The 18740-nt window shown below is 45.8% G+C and overlaps 1 protein-coding gene across 1 annotated transcript in view; it reads left to right on the top strand.

Moving 5' to 3' along the window:
* Window positions 1-13514, top strand: part of camk2a (calcium/calmodulin dependent protein kinase II alpha) — a 33156-nt gene extending 19642 nt beyond the window's left edge. The window contains exons 12-18 of the mRNA XM_011483824.3: window positions 7063-7105; window positions 8922-8962; window positions 10136-10184; window positions 10312-10387; window positions 10508-10602; window positions 10686-10914; window positions 11081-13514. Coding sequence (XP_011482126.1) covers window positions 7063-7105; window positions 8922-8962; window positions 10136-10184; window positions 10312-10387; window positions 10508-10602; window positions 10686-10914; window positions 11081-11084 — 537 coding nt within the window. The 3' untranslated portion in view covers window positions 11085-13514. The remainder of the gene's footprint in view (window positions 1-7062; window positions 7106-8921; window positions 8963-10135; window positions 10185-10311; window positions 10388-10507; window positions 10603-10685; window positions 10915-11080) is intronic.
* Window positions 13515-18740: the final 5226 nt, after the last annotated feature.

Genomic DNA, 18740 nt, shown 5'->3' with positions numbered 1-18740 from the left:
CCCTGGAGTTACTGTCATCTATTTAAAATGAAAGTCAATGGGGTTGCTATGAAGGTCTGAGCTTCTCGCACATGACCGATCACAATGGAAAGAAAACCCTGGTTTTCCTGGCCGGCTCTACGCACCAGAAAGGGGCATTGCCTCTACTTCAGGAGCCTTGATGATGATGATCATGATGTTGTCTAATGTTGTCAACTTCCAGCTCTGGTAATTCTTAAAGGAAAATACCAAGCTGTTCAGGATTAAAAGGTCTGGTGGATAGAGTGGGTGGTGGGAATGTTTCAGTTCTCTCTCTGATTTACAAAGAAGGTGTTAAATCTGAAAAAGAAATACACCTAAAACACCTCACGCAGGACACACAGGACCATTAAAAGCAAAAACAGCTCCTGGCTGAATCTTTTTTTCTTTATTGACATCCTTGAATTTTGCATTTTCAAACAACACATTGTGTTGTGCCAGACTTCACCTCCATCAGCTCAGACTGTGAGAATAGTTACCTGTAACCTGGTTAATTCTCAGCTCAATTAATTGCATCAATCTTTTCAATTCTTACTCAGTTAATTTTTTAAGCGTTTGGCAAAGTTTCTTCATTCTTTTTGGCTTAAATGTTTCTTCTGAACTGCTTAACATGAAATATGGCCTTGTGTGAGTCTTAAAGATGTTTCTTGGAGGATTCTTGAGAAGAAAATAGAATTGCAATCTGATAGCAGTTGTCATCGTGCAGTGAAACACCTGCCACTGTCATGTCACTAAATAATGTATTAATGTATTTTACGTCCAGTAATATTAAGCAGTGATGGATCTGAGTCAACGTTTTTGTGGTGACGTTTTTCGCCAGTCAGGAGTGAGCTTGTTGTAAGTCCACACCCCTACCAATTAAAAGATCAGAAGAATCTGTCAATCAAACCTTTTCAAACATTCAATGCAAGACCACATACTTTTAATGTAAATCTGATTTTTCAGTCTATAACTTCAATAACTTACACTTTAGAAAAGAAAGGTAGCTGGTTTTTGTGACAAATAAAATGACTAACAGCTGTTTATTTCTCTATACAAGTGTTTGGGATTTTGGCTTCTTGGAGCCAGCAGGTACTTCCTGTTCAAACGAGGGGTCACTCAGTCCAGTTCTCATATATAGTTGACAATTCATACTCTTCATTTTTCTTGTTGTTAGTACTACAAGATCTACTTTGAGCTGCTTAAAGTAGTATCCATGTAATAGATTTCAGTTTGTTCATGTAAAGTCGGGAATGTCAAACTCATTTTCACTGAGGGCCACATCAGCATAGTGACTGTCCTCAAAGGGCCAGATATAAATTAAACATGTAACAAAAGGAAATGAAAAATAAATATAACTACTCCTTAATGTTAAATAACTCATTTTTTATTTTTTATAACTTTTTAAAGTGACAATTACAGTTGCATAGAAAACAAATATTCGCTTGTTATTCTAGCATAAATCCTTTTCAATTTGATTCTGTCAGGTTAGGTTGTAATGACAGTGTTTGAGTCCTAATGTATAGTTGCCCAATCTGATTTTATTTTAAGAAATTAAAAACTTTTATGCCCTCACGGGCCACATAAAATGACGTGGCGGGCCACATTTGGCTCGCGGGCCTTGAGTTTGACACATGTGCTGTAAAGGATAAGTCTTCCTGACTTGACAGACAGTCATGGTGTTCCACAGGGCTCTGTGCTTGCTCCAGTCTTGTTCAGTTGAAACTTGCTTCCATTGTTGCCTTTGTCACAACTGCCCTTACAGGTGGATACACAAAGTCTGAGGGCCGAGAAATGGGCAAACCTCAGGAGGGCACGCAGGTGTCCCCGCACGAAATTTTAGGATCATTGCTTCCTTGTTAAAAATGCTCATGCAAATTTTTGTGCAGGCAGCTCATTAGTGTTATTCAAGTCTTAAGTGTGTGCTCTTTGCGTGTCCCTTGCATGCTTGATGCATGCCCTTTGCCTGTCCCTTGCTTGCAACCTAGCTTTGTTAGAAATAAGAAAATTAGACAATCACAGCATGGGTTTGTGGACATCCTACGAGCATCATGCTGACATTTATGTATCACGTGTACAACACTATGTGTGCTTTATACAGTCGTGTAAGGGTGGCGAATGACAGCCTCGCCTGTACGGCGTAAGTGTTTTCTAGCTTCCATTATTTTTAAAAATACTTCACGATACAATAAACTCACGCATGACAATTGTACGTTCCATTTTTCATGATGTCGCTTAAGGCGAGACATGCCTGCGCTCCTCTTAAGAGATGAACAACACAAAATCCTGCAGCATGTCTTCAGGTGAATGTCTATACCGGTGCATGTGACAAAGTAGCAATATTGGGCAATATAGCATACATTTCTATTGTTTTCCTGATGAAACTAAAATTTACACATGAACCAGGAGATGTCTATCAGTTTACAAGACTTGCACTTCTTGCAGGTTTAAAGGCTTGGGTGAATTCTATTTTTCTTTTTCTAAATACAAAAAAGCAGAGTTTGTTGTTCTTGGACCCGAGCTCTTCAAGGATTCACTTGGTAACATTACCATCACATTGGATGGGAGTAATTTGGAGCCGTTGTTGTTCTTCTATCATCTCTGTAATATTTATTCGTTCAGGAACATACTGTCTCAGAATAGCACAGAGAAAATAGTTCATTCATGTGTTTCTTGAAAAGTAAACTGCTGTAACTCTCTACTATTAGGGTGTTCTTAAACCTCTCTAAAAAGCCACCAACTGGTCTAAAATCCTGCACCCAAAGTTTGAATAAAATTTGGTAGAAGATAAAATTTGTTAAAGCTTTTCTGCATCAAAATTATTCTTTTTTCATTAAGTTTAGGTTAACACAGGTGACCCGGAGCCATGCTGCTAGTTATGTTACTATAGACACAGAGCGAGGGGGTTGATTTAGGATGAACCGCGTGTTTTTTCTCACCTTTCACCTGGTGTTGTTACAGTAATTGTCTCTTTGACCTAAAATACCTATTCCAATGTTTGTGTTTTAGGGTTTTTTCCTGTCAGATGGAATTTTAATTAATTTGTTTCTTTTTTTTTTTTTTTTTTTTTTTTTTTTCTTTTAACTTGTCCTGTCCAACAGCTGGGCAGACAGATGAGAGCTGAGGGCCTCTTGTGTTGGACAGATTTTACTTTAACAAGAGGGGTTATTAATCTTCAGACAAACCAAAGGTATGTCTGGATAAACCCCTTTTGTAATTGAGGCCAGACTTTATTAATTTCAATCATGTCTGAAAATCTTTGGTGTTGGACCGGACGGAAAAGGAAAGAGGGGAAGAAGAGAGAGGGACGATAGAGAGAGGGGGGGTAGGGGGTGATAAGAGGAGGGGAAGGGGGATAAGACCATGAAGCAGCATAAAGCAACAAGTTTACTGGTTGTTAATCATTATGGTAACGTTCAAATGTAGTACAATAAGGGCGGAGCCTGTCCACACACACACTCAAATGTTATAAACACACCTGCTAGCTGCAAAAAATGTCCACCTGTCGACATATATACAAAACAGATAGTGTTCACACGCATACTTATGCCTTAAAACCAACTAGTGTGAAATATTTCAGTCATTCAGTCATGCAAACTGTAAGTGCAAAGGTGAGCTAACACCTGTGCTCAGGTGAGTGTTTATGTTCTTCTAAAATGGATGGTGGAACGTGGAAAGAAGGAGGGAGAGTGCCCAGCCATCCCCACCCCAAGACCCCCACCGCAGCAGCAGCGGCAGCCGGAATCCCCCCAACGCCACACGGGAACCGGCAGGGAACAACCGCCGCCCGGGCGACCAAGCCCGCCACCCAGGCCAGGGCCAGCAGGACCGCCGCAAGGCCCCCAGAGCCAGAGAGCAGGGAAGCACGGAGGGAGAGAGAGCGCCGCCCCAGCCCAACCAGGAGAGCAGCCCCCCCGCCGCGCCGGGAGAACCCAACGCAGGGCCCCACCGGAGACGGACGCCCACAGCCCCAGACGGGCACCCCACCACCACCCAGGAGTTCCGGGCATCCCCCCGCCCCAACCCCAGGTACGAGCCAGGACCCCCCAAGGGAGACCCGCTCCGCGCTCCAGGCAGCCATCCGCCCGGCCCGCGGCCGGTCCAGGGAGGAGCAGGGCAGGGGCCCGCCGCCCCCGCCCAAGAGGGGGGGAACCCCGGGGAAAAAAAAGAGGGCCCACAAGGGGTGTTGTAAATATGGCCCGACCAGGCTCGGCCACAGTTGGAAATATGGCGGGGCCCAGCGCCCAGGAGCAAGGACCAGAACCCACCCCCCAGGGACACGAACACTCCCGGCTCAGATGTAATGTGAACCCCCCCGCCGCGCGGAGAGAGCACCGCCGGGCACAGGAAGCCGGCACCCCGGGGACACGGCCGCCGTTGCAAAGGGGCCCGTACCCCCCACCAGGGAAGAGGCAGGGGACAGATGGTCCTAGGTCCCACCTTCCTTGCAAAATGTGTGTGCGTGTATGTGTGTTTGAGAGGGTGTGTGTGTGCATGTGTGTGTGTTTATGTTGGAATGTATATATTGAGGGGGGAGGGGTGTGTGTGCTAAGGGGGGTGCAGTTAAAATTGGCGGGTAGGGCACTGAGGGGACATCTCCTGATTACTCACAGTGACGTCCCCTCACCCTCCCCACCAAGGGACCCTAAATGTCTAAGGTGTGGTTAAAATTGGCGGGTAGGGTGCCAGGAGGACATCCGCTGCTTGCTGGCAGTGATGTCCAAGCACCCCCCCTACCAAGGGCCCTACATGTCTAAGGTGCAAATAAAACCGAAAGAGGGGGGGCCCACTCCATACGGCAACCATGGGAGGGGGGCCACTGCCTAGTAAACCCCCCCCCCAAGGCTCATCGCAGGCTAAGCCCCCCACCCCCTCACCCTATTATGAGGTTATATGAGGAAGGGGGTAAGTTGGGGACAGCTGGTAGACTGTCCCCCGGTGGTCAGACAGCTGCCCCCCCCCCCCCCCCCCCAGCAAGGGGGCCAGGCCCACCCAGCCCAGGGGCCCCACCCCCGGAGGCGCCGACACCCCAGGCCCAGCACCACCCCCCCCCACACAGAGAGAGAGGAGCCAGAAAGCGTCGGCCCCCCCCAGGAGCAAGCCCAGGCCCCCACCCCCAAACGCCGGCCCTGGAAGAGCTCTGGTCAGGCCTCGACGGGACCGAGGCAGCCGACCGGCCGGGGAAACCGCCGATGGCCTCAGCGGAGACCCCGACCCGTCAACCCCCCCTGCCCCGTACCAATAGAGCCCCCCCCCCCCTCCCCCAGAATGCCCCCCCACAAGGCAGGGCCGACAAGACCCCCCACCCCACCACCCCCCAGACCCCGCAGCCAAAGCGGATGACACCCAGAGCGACCGGGGGCCCCAAGAGGGCTGTCCCGTCCCGCCCCAGAGCCAGGGAAGGGCCGATCCCAGCCCCAGGTGTAGGTGGGAAGCCCATCCAGCGCCGCTGGGCCCCCCCCCGAGCAGCGCCCCCTGCCAACCCCCCCCAGCACAGGCAAAGGGACCACCCCCCCAAGCCAAGCCAGACCACCACCCCACCCCCCCACCACGCACCCCCACACCCAAGCCCAGAGGACCACGCAGCGCCCCAGCCCGCCCAACCCAGGCGCCGGACCCGACCCCCCGACCAACGGAGCCCCCACCACCCCCCGCCAGGCACCGGAGGCCCCGACCCCCACCCCAGCCCACGGCAGAAGGGCAAGGAGCGGCGACGACCAGGCCCCCCCCACCCCCTAAGTCACGGAGTTAGCTATGGGAGACCAGAGAGACTGAGTTCTTTCAAAGTTACTTGAACCTTGGGCTGACATTTTTTCCAAGCTGATATGATCAAGCAGCAGATTTCTGTGTTGACTTATATTTATATTTTTCTTGCTTTTCCAATTTATTAAAATAGTTTTTTTAGCAATGCAAAGAGTTATGAAAATGATAGAGCCTAATCCTCCTTCTACATCGATGGCACTCATGTCACCAAGCACACAAAGTGACGGTGAAGCTGTGATTGAAACCTTAAGCCAGACTGATAGATCGGCACATACCTGCTGCCAGAGAGCCTGGACAGGCGTGCAGAACCACAGTGCATGCATGTAATTGTCGGGTAGATTACTGTCACAGTGCTGACAAATGTCTGAGTTACTGAGACCCATCTTGAACATCCTCTGTCCAGTGTAGTAAATTCTGTGAAGAGTTTTGAAATGGATTAGCTGCAGATTTGGACTTTTTGTCAGTTTAAAGGTGTTTAGACAAAGTTCTGACCAAAAGCTTTCATCTGTGCTGATGCTCAAATCCGCATCCCATTTTGTTGTCGGAAGTGAAATATTATTATCTAAGTTACATAAAAGTTTGTATATTTTGGAGAGAGTTTTATTCATTGTGAAATTGATCAGAGTGGTAACTACATCTGGTAGCTTTAAATCGTTGTCTCTGTATTTAAACTTTTTAGTAATAATTGATTTAAGTTGCTGATATTCCAAGAAGTTATATATTCCATGTTTGTCTTGAAGTTCCTGGGGAGTTATGAATCTTCTATCAATAATTATGTGCTCTAGTTGTTTTATGCCCCCTGCTTGCCAAGCTGGGAAGTGGATAATCTTTTTGTTTATGAGGATGTCTGGGTTGTTCCAGATGGGTGTCATTTTGCACGGTTGAATTGATGAATGGTTGAATTAATTTGTTTCTGAATGCAAGGGATTACACAGAAATTTTCCATTTAGATTGGTCACTTATGCAGGCCATAATAAAACCTTTTTCCTTGTTGTATGGATTTGGACTGAATGGACGTCCTGTTTTTCTGCTGGAAATCCTGCACTGATCAGGTTGAGGATAGTACCTGTTCAGTGCAAGAAGCATGAATCGACTTTCCGTCATGGCAGCACTTTAGTGTCTCAGGTGTTTGAAGATACAGTATGATATGAACATGATAAAGATTCATCTCCCAGTTTTTTTTTGTTTTCTTTGCAACTCATTTTCAATTCTCTCCATTCTCACTGCTTCTTTCCTTCCTCCCCTTCTTCCTTTTTTCTTTGTTTCCTTTGTCCCCCTTTCTCTTCTTCCTTCATCTCTAAGGGGGCCATCTTGACCACCATGCTGGCAACCAGAAATTTCTCTGGTAAGTTGTTGGTCTCAGCCTGTCAACATATGTGATCCAGTTGAAAGACCACAAGTCACCGGTTTCTGACCAGGTTGGGTTAAAGTCAGACAGTTCCTAAGGCCTTCATCACAACTGCCCTTATGAGTGGATATGAACATAGGCAAACCTGTACAGGGCATGATGCGAGTGACAGGTTGTAGCTTAATGCTAATGGATAATGGAGTTTCTCATAGGAAGGCTAATGCTAACGCTCATTCGACCTAGACGCACATTGTTGAATTTTCCAAACTCTTTTAAGAAAACATTTTTTTTTAAATAACCATTTGTGATCTAAAGCACTGCTTTTTGCTCAGTCTTCTGGAATAAAGTTTAATGCTATAGCGCGAGCTCCACCTAGTGGCCAAACTCAAACTTCTTCCAGGAGAGGCAGAACATACTGATCTGCACTTTTTGTTGGCGTGTCTCCAATTGAGAAACCGTGTAACACTGTATGGTGCTAACAATCTCATTGGTTTATTATTTCACTAATACATTTTACAGTCTGTGAACTGTATCAGATTAACATGAATATCTTCAAAACATATGTAGATTATTAACGTATTTCAATACAAATAAATCTGCCCTTACAGATGGATAAAATGGGCAAACCACAGCAGGGGACATGCAGGTGTCCCCATACAAAATTTTTAAGATCACGGCACTCGTGAAGCTCATGGGCCTCCACAAACCACAAAGAACTTCAACAGCACATGTACGGCTCAACTCCCACACAGAAGCATGTGACCAAGGCTTAAGACTACTTTTTGAACTAAAAAACAACAACAACAGAACAAACCAAGAACTTTAGCATCTGAAGTAAAGCTGGTCACGTAACCTAAGAGAGTCAGGTGATTTGAGAGAGTTGGTGCTCAATTGACATGAGAGTGTGGTGACATAGCTTAAGAGAGTCAGTGGATCAAATGACCTGAGGGGATCAGGGGCTGGTTATATAACCTGAGGAAATCAATGGTCATATTACCTGAGAGAGTTGGGCGGGGTGGGGGGCATGATCTAGAATAATAAGGGAGTTAGTGACTTGAGGGAATTGAGGATGACATGACCTGAGCTATGTGACATCTGCCCTTTGACTTACTGTTTCAGTAGCATAAATTTAGGGAAATAAATCAACCAATCAGCTGGCAGCTTACACTTGATTAACAGGTCAGGGCTCTTTGTGTGTGTGTGTGTGTTTGGTATGCAGCTGCTGCATCCCCAATCCAAAAATAACAGGGAAACCCTCCCACACTGACTGTTTGTGTGTCCACTGAGAAACCCTATCTGGCCCCTGCACATGCTCAGTGGCATCCCCTTTGGTCCTACACCCAGACACCTGAGTACATTGTCTTCATGCCATCTAGAAATACCTGCAGGAGTCTGAATGCACAGGTCCAGAACTGGACTGAGAATCAAGATTAGATCCGAATTGGTTTAAACTTGGCCATAATCAAAGGAAGATTGCTGCAGAACTCAACACTACACAGCTCATCAGAGGGGACGACGTGTGTCGCAGCCATGCCCGCTCAGGAATGTGCTCCTCAGCCCCGGAGTCAATCCTAAATTTGGCCGTCAGTCTCATAGACCCACATGCTGCTCTGGGAACTCCCCTTGTCCATCTGCAGCCAAAGCTGAAACTGTTGCTTGTGCGCTACCTGCTGCTGGTTCTATTCTCTGAGGTTTGCTGGATGCTCAAAGGCAGCAGCTGTCAGTGTGATGCCGTCGCTCTTCTTCTCTGCATTTGTTCCTTTCTTTCTGACTCTAGTGCTTCTCTGTCTTTTAATCCTTATCCCTCGTTCAGGGGGAAAAAGTGGAAGCAACAAGAAGGCTGATGGAGTGAAGGTAAGTGCTGGATCAACATTGTGTGTCAGAGTGTTTGTACCTATGTCTGTGCACACAGTAACACAACAATACAACTTAACTTCACTGAAATTATTCTAAACAAACATCAAGACTTCTGGGAAAATGTCTTCTTTGATCTCATTTCCAAAAAGGAAAAATTAGATAAATATCCTCCAGAGCCAACAGACAGAGCGATAACTCTACCTTCTTTTTTTATTTTATTTATTTTACTTTCATTTATTCAACAATGAGGAAATTTTTCTCCGCATTTTAACCCATCCCCTGGGGGGAGTGGTGAGCTGCAGACAGCTCGAATTGATCCGCCAACCCTTCGGCTGTTAGACGACCCGCTCTACCGCCTGAGCTAAACTGCCACCCGCCCTTTATCAGAGCGGATGCAAGATAGCAGCTGTTTTTAGTCTCAACAGAGGATCTATTACTTACCATCAGTTGTGTTTTTCTATTTTTGCCTTTCCATATGAGAGCATTAGGACTCACTCATACTTCCGGATTAACACATTTAAAATCAGGCTTATCAATCCTCATTGTTTAATTGGATTATAAACACTAACAACACTGCAATAAAATACATACAATGATGTTTTTATATGCTTTAGAGTCATAGTCCTATTCACCCATTCACACACACATTCACACACTCTAGGCTCTGTTGCCTAGCGCTGGTACCAACCTATGACTACCAGGACCAATGTGGGGTTCACTATCTTGCCAAAGGCACGTGCACTGTTGGATCGTACATGATGGGTTGTAAATTGATGGAATTGATCATAGATTCCAGATCATGCAGTTTGGACCAGATCATGAATTATGGATAACTGATACTGGAGCATGATATAGATTTATAGATCATGCATGATGGATTATGGACAGACCTGTGGATGGTCGATCATAGATTACTGAGTTATGGATTGTTGACAGTGGATAATGGACTGAACAACAGTCTACACACAATATGTCTGCAGTTTGAGTCCCTGTTAAAGCTTCCACACATTTTAGTGCTTGAACTCAAACCCACCCATCAGTAACCCATAAGATGAATACTGCACCTTTAGAGAAGACACACAGCTGGCTGAATGTTTCAGTGTTGTCATTGTTGTGTCTTTGCTGCCATTGTTGTGCTGTTTCATCAAAGGTTTTTCATTGTTTTTACAGGAGTCTTCTGAGAGCACCAACACTACAATTGAAGATGAAGACACTAGAGGTGAGTTCACCAAGACCTGAGGGGCATCAAATGACGCAGCTGATGATGCATCCACAGTGATCTTAACATATGTTTGTGTGTGTGCGTGCGTGCATGTCTTTCACATCTTTGTTTGTGCACGTCTCAGTGAAAAAGCAGGACATCATCAAAGTGACTGAGCAGCTCATTGAGGCCATCAGCAACGGAGACTTTGAGAGCTATACGTATGTGATGAGTACATTCTGATGCTTACTCTAAACATCTCTGACAGCTTGTTTAAGGTGTATTTTCTCTCTTCCATTCAGTTCAATCTTTATTTGATTTTTTTGTCCTCATTGCTACAGTAAAATGTGTGACCCAGCAGTGACTGCGTTTGAGCCGGAAGCGTTGGGGAATCTTGTTGAAGGCCTGGACTTCCACCGCTTTTACTTTGAAAACTGTGAGCTGATTCAGACTTTCTGCCTGGCTGTGAGTTGCAAGATTCTGATTGTTCACCTAAGTAGCTGTATGTTTCTGTCATAGTGTGGTCAAAGAACAGCAAGCCAGTGCACACCACCATTCTGAACCCCCACATCCATCTGGTGGGCGACGAGGCCGCCTGCATTGCCTACATCAGGGTGACGCAGTATATCGACAACAATGGCACGCCTCGCACCGCCCAGTCAGAGGAGACCAGGGTGTGGCATCGCCGGGATGGCAAGTGGCAGATTGTCCACTTCCATCGCTCTGGCTCCGCCTCCACACTCAACAAGTAAATCACAGTCCAGTTGTGTCCGACGAGTATCTTGTTTCCATCCTAACGGTGCTGACCCGCCACAAAGCAGGGGGCACTGCAGCTCCCCACATTACATTTCTGTGTTCAAAATGGATAAGTATCTTTCATGGTTTTTAGTTTGATATCTCTTTTATCCTTCCAGCTAACTCCAGTCCAAAGTGGGCGGGTCTTTGATGGGCCGCCGTTGCTTTGGCAACAGGCCAGACATCTGATACCAACAGTTAAGGATTTTGTTTGAGCAGTTGGAGGAGGAGATTACTGGGCTGGAAAATCAGACTCTTCCTGCAATGAACCACATCACATCCAATTAACCAATCCGCTTTCTCCTCTCAACAATAACCCTCTACACACAGCCAATCAGCTCCCTTGGTGTAGTTTAGCTGCACAGCACAGGTCATGTTTATGTTGGAAACCTCGTACCTCGTACAGGACTGGTGCTACACTGCAGCCCTCCTGTGGTCCGAACCTCTTTGTCCCCAGCATGTTGTGGAGGTCACACTACTTTAAGGAGTTCACTACTACAAGGAGTTTACCTTCATGTTCTCTCATCTTCATCATTAACAGTGCTCCTAAGCTCACCTCCAAGATTTGCATCAATAACATCCTGATCGAGGTGATTCCAGGTTTCCTGCAGCTGAAGCTCATCACCAACCAATCATGTCTATCTATGTCATTATGCTCTAACAACAGTTGCCATGGTAACCCAACATATTTTAGATCAGGGGTGGGCAGCACAAGTCCTCGAGGGCCACTGACCTGCTTTTTATCCCTTTTCCCTGCCCCGTTTGCTGCTGATTACCTGGATCACGTGTTTCCAGCCAATCAGAGGCTGCAATACCACAATTGTTTGTAAAAGAACTGGGAGGTGTGGAGCTGCCCACTCCTGGATGGACCATAAGCATCCATTTCTTCCACAAAGGTCAGCTGAGGGTTGAAGATTTGATGTTCTTCAGAGGAACAGCCAAAAACAAAAAACGTGTTTGACCTTTGAGCTGCAGATCTCCAGGCTTTCAGGAACCTGAACCTGCTCATTCTGTAGATGTTCATGTTCACAATCAGACAGACCTTCACAGAGCTCAAAGAACTGATGATCAGTGGAAGAGAGTCTGGATGTTTGGAGGAGAGATATTCACTTACAGAACTTTTGGTTGGTTAAATGATCTGAACATTGCTTTTGGGAGAATCCAAAGCTGCAAAACCTGTCCCGAGCTTTGATTGGAGCCTCTGAAAGGGTTCATACGAAACATTCATCTTCTAGAACAGCCGTTTGATGTCTCTGGGTGATGCAGGAACATCTACAGTGATCCTGAGATCATACAGTCTAAAGGTGGATAGGTGATCCGTGACATCACCCAGACATCCCTGCGTGACAGAACTCGTCTCTTCCATCAGAAGCTCCAGAAGCTTCCACCTCTCTCTTGCTTGCGATCTTCCATGAACAGTTTATACTTTAGCTGACCCCTCCCACCCCACCAAGGTGTCATGACAACAAAGCCAGCTAACGAACTGAAATGTTTTTTTCTTTATAACTGAGGGGGATGAGAAAATGGCTCCCAAATCCACTGCTGGCTGTCTGGACAGCTCCAGAACCAACAGACTCCCTTCCTGTTTCAAATCAGCGACACAAAGAAAATCCCTGCAACATATCTCCTTGTCACCTGTGACTGGCATCATCATGGAAATGGACAAAATTTCAGAGGGACCAAAGTTGACCAAGAAAACGGCTTGTGCAAAAGCACATGTTAGATATCTGCAGGTCAGCAGGACCTTAAACAAACACACAAGAAGAAATGCGGACTAAAATCCATCACAAGAGCTCCATCATTCAAGCACAACTGAGTACAGGGGTGTAACACTGAGCTTTAGGAGTCAAATATGATCTACATAAAGGTTTTGGGTAGGGGGAAACCCAAACAATCTGTGGCATGATACGAAGGAATCCATGGTTCTTCTGACAACATACTCTGCAGGTCTGTTTGTGTCAAGAGGACGACTCTGGTGAAACTCTTGCTGTCAGTTGGGTCCAATGCTTCTGTATCGAGGAGACACCTGCAGTTCTGGAATCCTGAGCTCTGCGGTCCCCCATCAACAGAGACGGGCAAACTTATCTATTATTTTCTTCCTTAGCAGGGTAGCTCCTTCATGTCAGCATGCCTGTGTGTGAGCGGGATGGGGGGTGTTGCTTTTCAGGAGTTTTAAATGAACGTTAGCGGCGCGTCTCCAAGCGGCGTGGATTCGGGTGGGCGTGGTTGGTCTTCAACAGCTAGGCTCTCCTTTGGGTTTTCCTGGAGAGTCCGTTCTTCCTCTTCAGCGCCGTCTTTTGTATATACCGTAGGATTTGCTGCATGCTGACTTTGTGTGTTGTGTTTGGGTTTGCGCTCACCATATTTCGGGCCTTCGCTATGATTCTTCAGTTTTTGTTAGCAATCCCTCTTGGGGACATTGGGGTGTGTTTAGCCACCAGCTAACAAAATATGGGCTCCACCCCTTTGACCAGCTGTGTTTGTCTCAGAACCTTTAACAGGCTTTTTACTGTCTGCAGAAACTTTGTACTCTGATAAAGATATTAGTCTCTATATTCTGCGTTTGTACCTTCAGAGCTTTTGAATGTTGGGCTTTATGCAGTGTGATTGTAAGCTTTTTACTTCCTGCTGAATGTGTCTGCTAGTGCTGCCCCCTGCTGGTTTGGACGAGTCTGGAGCCCCCGCTCAGGAGCAAGCTGATGAAGAAGCTCAGACACAGACCAAGTTTGGGCTCCTGTCCCTATAAGGGCTGCAGCGTGTCTATAATCAAGGCAGGTGCCAAATCTAGCTTCTTGTGGTGGAGCGAGATGCTTTGATCCCTTCAGGACAATCATCCCAAACACTGGGTTTCCTGATCGGGTTGGATGAAACGTCTCTTACGAACAAACAAACCTGAGCCGGGTCTCGCACGACACCTCCAGACCAAACGGCTCTTTTTTACAGTACTCGGATTTTTACTGCAGAAACTCAGACTTTATCGACATTTGAAAGTATTTGTTGGAGAGATGTTTAGACGCTCTGCTGGAGAGATAACAGATGTCAGTTTTTTTTTACAATATTTTAGTGTTTTGCTTGAAACTACAGAACTACTGCTAGATTCACATTTCAACAGTAAGAAGAAGCTATGTATTAACAGAACCAGCCCACAGCTTGACAGACATCCGTCACCTAATGGTCAATGGTTCTGATGCTGCCCACCTATCTGTGAACAGCAGATGGGTGGGACTTCCTGTTTTTACAGATCTGAAGTCAGCTCCACATCAGCAGGATGGACAGGAGGGCAGGTCGAACTTCATCTGTAGTATGAGGAACAGAGGGACTGAGTCAGCAGCTAGTTTAAGAAGCTGATGAGGTAGTACCGTTTGGTCGTTTACCGGCCCTAAACCAAACCCTTACTGATGAGTCAGCCAGGGAGGCACTGGGTCCCATTTTTGAGTAATCAGTATGACTCAGCCGTGGATTAGAACTCACAACCTTCCATTCTCAGGGCGAACACTCTTCCTCAAGGCCACTGAGCTGGTCAATTTACGTTCAGTTACAGTTCTGCTTCAGCTATTTTTCAGCTTCATTTTAGCCTATTCAGTTGAAATTCCTTTAAGCTTTAGGGTTAATCAGCTTCATTAAGGCTTTAGTATCTATTCAGCTTCATTTCCTTTATTATTTCAGCTAAATTCTCATTTCTACTGGCATATCCATGTGAGTCTGAGTTATTCTTAAACTGGCAAAATCATAGTGAGGTTACTGAAGATGTTGATACCGTTTACCATTGTACATTGATCAGCTAAAAATGCTGACTATGGAAGAATAATTGCATGCCTTATGGGAAACTTTAACCTGCATCATCGGCTTTTGTCCACTTTGTCTGGAGCTGGGTGACTTATAAAATAATTTACTGTCTTGCAAAAGATGTAACCCTTGTGCTATCCCTGACACTTTAACATTGGGATTTGGGTCATCTAGACCCACTAGACAGTGCTCTGAACCTTTTTTCTTCAATGATTTGTGGTCTTCACTGTTGTCCATGGATTACATGAAATCTTTCCACCTTTATCCACCTTTGTCATGGTAGGAAGAACACGTCAATGTAAGGGTGGGGTCATCTAAAATAGCACAAGGGTTAAACAAATCAGTTGACGAAGGATGTTGAGAGCTTTGTGGTAAAGCCAAAGCCCTGCCCATATTTCTTATCACATGCGTCTCAACCAAGACAATATAATATCCAGATAAACACCCAGGGCTCTAATATGTCCCCTTAGGTGTTTCTTCCAATAGAATTGCCCACAATTATCTTCTACTCTTTTTTTAAACAGCAATAAAATAAACCCAAAGACTGAGGAGCAGCAATACCATTTCCACAATCTTCGCCATTGTTGTGATGAAATAAAACTAAAATAGTTGACACACACAGGCAGACGTTCACTAAGTTTTGGCTTGTGTTACCAAAACAAACCTGTCCTCTTCCAGGCTGGACTCTTAACAGCAATGAAAGTGCACTAAAACAAAGGTTTTGTGGCATGGGGAGGATTTTTAGTTCCAGTTGACCTTTATTTCAGATTCAGTTCCTTTCAGCCCAATTTCAGCTTTTATAGACTAAGTGAAGCTTCAGCAGATCTTACTTTTCCTTTCGGCTTCAGTTTGTCCATCCATCCATCCATCTTCCTCCGCTTATCCGGGACCGGGTCGTGGGGGCAGCAGTCTAAGCAAAGATGCCCAGACTTCCCTCGTCCCGGCCATTTCCTCCAGCTCCTCTGGGGGGACCCCGAGGTGTTCCCAGGCCAGCCGAGAGATGTAGTCTCTCCAGCGTGTCCTGGGTCTTCCCCGGGCCTGTGGCTAGTGGGACATGTCTGGGTCGCCTCCCCAGGGAGGCGTCCAGGAGGCATCCGGACTAGATGCCTGAGCCACCTCAACTGGCTCCTTTGGATGTGGAGGAAAAGCGGTTCTACTTCGAGCTCTCTGTGGGTGACTGAGCTTCTTACTCTATCTCTAAGGGAGCACCCAGCCACCCTACAGAGGAAGCTCATTTCAGCCGCTTGTGTTCGGTACCTCGTTCTTTCAGTTTTTATTTGTTTAAAATGCATTTTTTGGCTGCAGTGGAGCTCCAGTACAGTCTTATTTCAGCTTCGGGTTAGCTCGCTCTGTGAGTGATCAAGTGTTGGTGACTGTTGGTCACCTTCATTGCAGGTTGCCAGGTTGGAGTCTAGATTGTTGTGGTTTGTCTGATCCTCCCACCATTTTTCTCATCAGCATTTGAACTTGGAATTTAGACACAGCATCAAATACGTTGGTTGACCTCCTGACAGGTGACAGTCAGACTTTGCTGCTCCTGTTTCATCCTGCTGATCAGCTGCTCTCTGGTGAATGTCCTTCTGTATTAACTGGACTTATGCTGCATGCTTAGTGTGTAACTGTGTGAGTTTGTACGTATGTGAGGGTGTGAGAGTGTTTTTAATCTCTTTTGTAGTTTTTGAAGTAACTTCTTGTTCTGCATTGTGCTCAAAGTGTTCCTGTTAATAAACTAAGGTGATCAAATGCTGTTATCTCTTTTTTTTCATGACAGAAAGAAGCTGGGGTCACACACAAAACCCATGAATGTTTGATTTTTCAACACAAAGGTCTAAACTTGAGTACGACTTTTAAACTTCCAGTTTCACCCAATGTCCCCATCATGTACGTTTAAGTGCATCCTCATGAACGTGTGGTCCGGTCAGCAGAAAGCAGTAGTAACAGATATAAACACAGTATGTTGTTAAAAAACTGGAACGATGTGGCATCAGGGGAACAGGATATAACTGGATTAAAAAAATTTTTAGGCAACAGAAAGCAGTTTGTGAAAGTATGTACTGCTTGTTCCCAATTTTTTGACGACATTGGTGTCCCATAAGGGTCAATACTGTGACTTTATTTATTTTATATGTATATTTTTTTTAAGGTATCTAACATACTAAAATATCTTCCGTTTGCTGATGACACAAATGTTTTTTGTAATGGGTACGACTCACATCAACTCAGAAACGGTCACAAGAAGAATTGACAAACTTAAAAAAATCCTTAATTCTTCTAATCAGTTTGTTCCTTTTTCGGGGTCACGGGGCTGCTGGAGCCTATCCCCACTTTTGGGCAAAGGCTGGGGACACCCTGGACCTCTCGACCCTCACCCGAACACGACGCACCAGGTCAAGCCGCGCAGTGTGGCAGATGCGCCGCAGAGTGCACCAGTCCGCCAAGACCGTCCAGTTCAGGAGGAGCAGGGCTAGATGCCATCCCCAAGTCCCAGAGCAGAGCCCCAGCCCCCATTGGGAGCTCTGGTCCCCAATCACCTGAACCCCAGACCCATCAGACGACCCCCACTGACCACAAGCGCCCCACCCCCTCCAGGTGGCTGAGTGTTCCACCCCCAGCCCCCATCAACTTCGGCCGAGCCAACAGGAGGTACCTGGGACCCTGGCAGGCCAATCACGATGGCCCAAACCCAACCCCGGACGCAGGCAAGTCCTCCTCCCAGGGCACGTGCTGACCCCAGCCACACCCGGTTTTTATATTTGAGAACTTGACAACAGCTTTAGATTAAAAATTAGGGCAATTTGTCTGTAATTAATTGTGATTAACGTGACCCCTACTTTTAACGCCACTTTAATGCAATAACCTTTCTGCACCTGAATAAAGGTTATTGTATTTGTAGTGCACCATCTATTGGGTGACACTGGAATTCCAGGGAAATCAAAATATTGGTTAGTATTATCAAAATATTTTATTCCAGTTTGGCGGGCCAGATTATATAGTTTACCACTCCTGCTCTAGTCGTTGGTAAGGTGCATGTGTATGGATGACCTCATACATGTGCAGGCTCCTTAAATGCTGCAGAAATGGGGTGAGCACGTCATACATAAAATGTCCACACAAACTACCCTCTGTATCATTTTCTAATTTTTAACTATAAGGCTGAACACAAGGAGCACACAGCTCCTATTTGAACAGAACTAACGGTGCAGGATTTGGAAGTGGCTGAAGAAAAGGAAAATCTGTACAACACACCTGTGTCACCTACCTTACCTTTACTTACCCTTATGTGCTGCATAAGCGTTCGCTACGACTTGACGCCTGCATCATGCCCATAGAAAAATTGTGCCTGAACTTTTTCTCTCTGCAGGTTCACCCAACGGTCTACAACTTTTAATTTTTGTGGGCGTCACCTGCTCGCCCCATACAGGTTTGCCGATTTTTTTGCTAGCAGACTGCCTGAATCCAGCCATAAAAGCAATTGTGACAAAGATTTAAAATGAGGGGGTAACCAAAGTGGAATGAGATTGATCAAGGGAACAACAGAGGAGTAATAAAGAGGATTAGAGGCAGAATGAGAGGTATCAAAACAGGAAGGTAATTAGTGCATGCTGGTATAGCACTTTTCTACTGTGCTGCAGCAGGGCTCAAAGTGCTTGACAGTCACATTCATCCACACACACTTAAGGCGGTTCCACTGCAAAACAGTGGCACAAACCTATGACCACGTGTAATGTGGGGTTCAGTGTCTTGCCCAAGGACACTTCAACACATGGGAGGGCACGACCGGAAGTGAACCTGCGATCTTACCTCAGCAACACGAGTGAAGAAAAAGAAATTAAATGAAGAGCAACAGAGATGGAATGAGGAAAAACAGAGGAAGATTAGAGATGGAATGAAGAAAAACATAGCCAGAGGAAAAAGTAGAATAAAGAGGAGATGATGATGATGAAATGAGGAACAGAGGTGGATCCAGGGTTAATGAAGATAGGATGACCAGGA

The sequence above is a fragment of the Oryzias latipes genome, chromosome 14, assembly GCF_002234675.1.
Source record: "Oryzias latipes chromosome 14, ASM223467v1".
Lineage (NCBI taxonomy): Eukaryota > Metazoa > Chordata > Actinopteri > Beloniformes > Adrianichthyidae > Oryzias > Oryzias latipes.
The sequence above is the reverse complement of the archived record's forward strand: the minus strand, read 5'-3'. Positions and strand labels throughout refer to the sequence as shown.